The following is a 3,542-nucleotide window of genomic DNA, read 5'->3' as shown; positions in this document are numbered from 1 at the left end:
TGTGAAGTAGAAATGGTAGGAGGAACTTAAGGTGTTCTTGCTGATAAGATAGACCCTCTCAGAAAGGGAAGAATAATTAGCTGTACCATGAGACTTCTGAGAAGGGAGGAGATGTATTCGGTATACACAAAAATTTAATTTTCATTTTGCTTGGTGTCCATGGCTACATAGGAGATTAGTAATTCCCCTAATGAAGAAAGGGTAGGTAGCCAGAGGGAAGGGAGAGGAGCTGTACTCAGTGTAACACTGAAAGATTACACAAGTGCCTGTCTGAGGACTTTCGGCCAAATGGTGTCCTCGGGGACTGCTGTGTTTCTGTGACAGCAAGGCTGAGGGAAAGTTGCAGAGGTCAAGGCTGCACCTAGTTTCCTGGAGTCAGAGCCGTAAAGGAAGGAGTCCTCTAATGGACGAACTTGGTAAGGAGGCCGGTCAGTAAAATTACATTGTGTGCTTCAGTGGGAGAGCACTCTGGACAGTAGGTTGGGGTTTGAAATGGAGGAGCATCTTGATGTGGAGTTCCTCAGGATGATTTGGGGTCTGTCAAGAAGATTTAATTGTTCATTTCACTTCTAAAAATGGAGGAACTGAAGAGATGCTGTTAGCCATTTCCCACATTCTTTCTGAGTAAACAGTAACTATTCTCTCCTTCCAAGAAAGGCTCTTTATGTGGAGGGGGAACAGTCAAGCTTATGCTGGGGCATGCTTCGAGTTTTGTTTAGCTTCTTCTCAAGACTTTGTTAGTCTTTACCAATCTCAATTTTATTTAAGGAGTAAGATGGAGCAGGGCACATCATGTATAATGACCATTGTGTTTGTATAATGTAGCCAATCTGTTATAAAAATTTAAAAAACTAACTGTACAGAGTTGCAGTTGAAATTTGTGAGGAGAAGCCTGGCCAGCTCTTAGATGACCAGTTCTTTTTCCAGTGGGGATGGATGTTGTGATCTGACCTTTATGTACCAAGCATTTCTTAGGTCTACTCTCAGTAGGAGTAATCAGCAGAGAGAACGGTGAGAGCTCCAATTTGAGAGAAGCTTCCAGAACCAAAGCTGGCCTTTAACAACAGTGGGAGTGGCAGTGGGCAGATTATATTTGTTGTTTACACCAAGTTATGAACGCTTATTACTGATTTAAATATGAAAAGTGGAGAATGGCATGAACGGGTAATTTTAATTTTGCTAACTGTTTTTGCTTGTTCATTTGGTGTCTGTTAGATGTTAGCTATGCAGGAATCCATCAGGATTTACCTTAGGACCTGCTGTAATCTCAGCCAGGTTTCATGCTGGGGTTATTTATGATGTCGAGTGAGACAAGTCAGCTTGTTGCAGCTTGGCTGCCAGATACTTCTTTGGAAAGTTACCCTGTAATTTCCTCTCTGCTCGAACATTTTGGTTTTGTAGGGAGCTGAAAATTGCTTGGAAGGCCTGACATTTGTGATCACGGGCGTGCTGGAGTCCATTGAGCGGGAAGAAGCCAAGTCTCTGATTGAACGTTATGGGGGGAAAGTAACAGGCAATGTGAGCAAGAAAACCAACTATCTCATCATGGGCCGGGACAGCGGACAGTCCAAGAGTGACAAGGTGGGTCCTGCCAGCTTTCCTCACAGTAGTGCCTGCTTGCTGTGGTGTGACAGTGTGGCTGTTCGTGACTCCTAAGAAAAGGAGAAAGGCTTCACCCTGTAGTGTTGTCTTCTCCTCATACCATATACATGCTCTCTGTCGAGGCGACAGGGTTTCTCTGTGTAACAGCCCTAGCTGTGCTGGAACTCGCTCTCTAGACCATACTGGCCTCAAACTCATAGAGATCTATCTCTGTCTTCTGAGTGCTGGGATTAAAGGTGTGCCCCAGTACTGCATGGTGTGATTTTGTTTTTTTAATCGAAATCATAGTTGCTGTTTACTTGACTTTCCTTGACTTTCTTTGTGTATTCTAGTTTAAATCTTTTCAAAATATTTTTTTAACATAGAAGCATATAGTTTCTTTTTTTTGTTTTTGGTTCCAGGTTTTCTTATACATGCCATTATAGGTCCTATCTTAAGTTTTCATTATTGGAAGCTGTGTGAGAGAAGCAGAGGTCTATAGGAAGTAATAGGATACCTGACGAGTGTTTTTCTCTGCATAAAAAGAATTCCTGAGGCGATAGTCACTGGGACGTCTTAGCAGTTCAGGAACTAACCCATTTAGTCCCAGCCACCTTCTCTCAGCCTTTTGGGCATCAAGCATCTTGCCTTGTGCTTGAGAGGGAATTACTCTTCTGGGTAGGAAAAAGCTGTGTAGCTGGGACTGGTCTTAACAGGGCTGTCCCAGCAACACTCTAGAATGCCAGCTCATTGGTAGAGAATAGGCCTTCTCATTAGGTGGGCCTGCTGCAATTAACAGTCTCCCTCAGAGAAAGACATACTAGAGTCCTTAGCAGGAAGGTGGGAAATGACTGCCACCTGAGTAAAACATAGGGGATAGAATGACTGGTGGTGTGGGAGGTCCTTCTGTATATGTGTTGCTTTTATTGGTTAATGAATAAAGAAGCTGTTTTGGCCAGTGGCTTAGCAGAATAGAGTTAGGCAGGGAAAACTAAACTGAATGCTGGGAGAAAGAGGCGGAGGCGGAGAGAAGCCATGTAGCCCCGCTGGAGACAGACACTGGAACTTTACCTGGTAAGCCTCGTGATGATACTCAGATTAATGGAGATTGGTTAATTTAAGATATGAGTTAGCCAGAAATACACTTAAGCTATTGGCCAAATAGTATTGCAAATAATATGATTTCTGTGTGATTATTTTGGGAGTCTGGGTTGCTGGGAAATGAACAAGTGGCCTGCTACAACAGGCTGGACTTCAGTCTCCTGGCTCTGTTCCTTTCTAGGGAGCAAAGGTAAAGAAGAACACAAAGTAGAAATGCCACCCCAACTACTACACACTCACCACTTGTGCTGCCTCGTTATGTCATTCAAAGTTAATTTGGGAAGAGGGAACTTCAGCTGAGAAATGCCCCTTCTAGATATGCCTGTGGTGCATTTTCTTGATTGATGATTGATGTGGGAGGGCCTAGTTCACTGGGAATGGTGTCACCTCTGGGGTGTTGGTCCTGGGCGCTATAAGAAAACAGATTGAGCAAGCTGAGAGACAAGCACACCTTCACGGTCCTTTCCACAGTTCCTGCCTTGAGGTTCCTGCCTTGTTTTGAGTTCCTCACCCCCTTTTCTCAGTGACTGTGCTGTGAAACTGTAAGAGAGTTCCCTAAGTTGCTTTGGTTAAGTGTTTTCTCACAACAGGACTTGTAACTAAGAGACCAGGCTTAGGGAATGTGTTTATTTATTGATTTGATGATACTAGACATTGAACCAAGGCCGTTGTACATGCTAGAAAGGTACTCTACCCCTTGGTTTCTTGGAATAAAAAGGATCTTGCTGTATTGCTGAAGCTGGTTTTAAACTCTTGGCCCTCCTGCCTCTGAACCCTGAGTACTGGTATTATAGGAATGTGGTGCTGTAGCAAACCTCCTCTTCCTTTCCTTTCCTTTCCTCCCTCTCCCTCTCCCTCTC

At 43.9% G+C, this 3,542-nt stretch overlaps 1 protein-coding gene across 3 annotated transcripts in view; it reads left to right on the top strand.

The window, feature by feature from the left end:
- Positions 1-3,542, top strand: part of Rfc1 (replication factor C subunit 1) — a 79,356-nt gene that overhangs the window by 53,904 nt on the left and 21,910 nt on the right. For all 3 annotated transcript variants that reach the window (XM_013350781.2, XM_005359263.3, XM_005359262.2), the window contains exon 11: positions 1,402-1,581. In XM_013350781.2, coding sequence (XP_013206235.1) covers positions 1,402-1,581 — 180 coding nt within the window. The remainder of the gene's footprint in view (positions 1-1,401; positions 1,582-3,542) is intronic.

This window comes from Microtus ochrogaster, linkage group LG1, assembly GCF_000317375.1.
Source record: "Microtus ochrogaster isolate Prairie Vole_2 linkage group LG1, MicOch1.0, whole genome shotgun sequence".
NCBI lineage: Eukaryota > Metazoa > Chordata > Mammalia > Rodentia > Cricetidae > Microtus > Microtus ochrogaster.
Note: the sequence above shows the minus strand (reverse complement) of the source record. Positions and strands in the feature narration are given on the sequence as shown.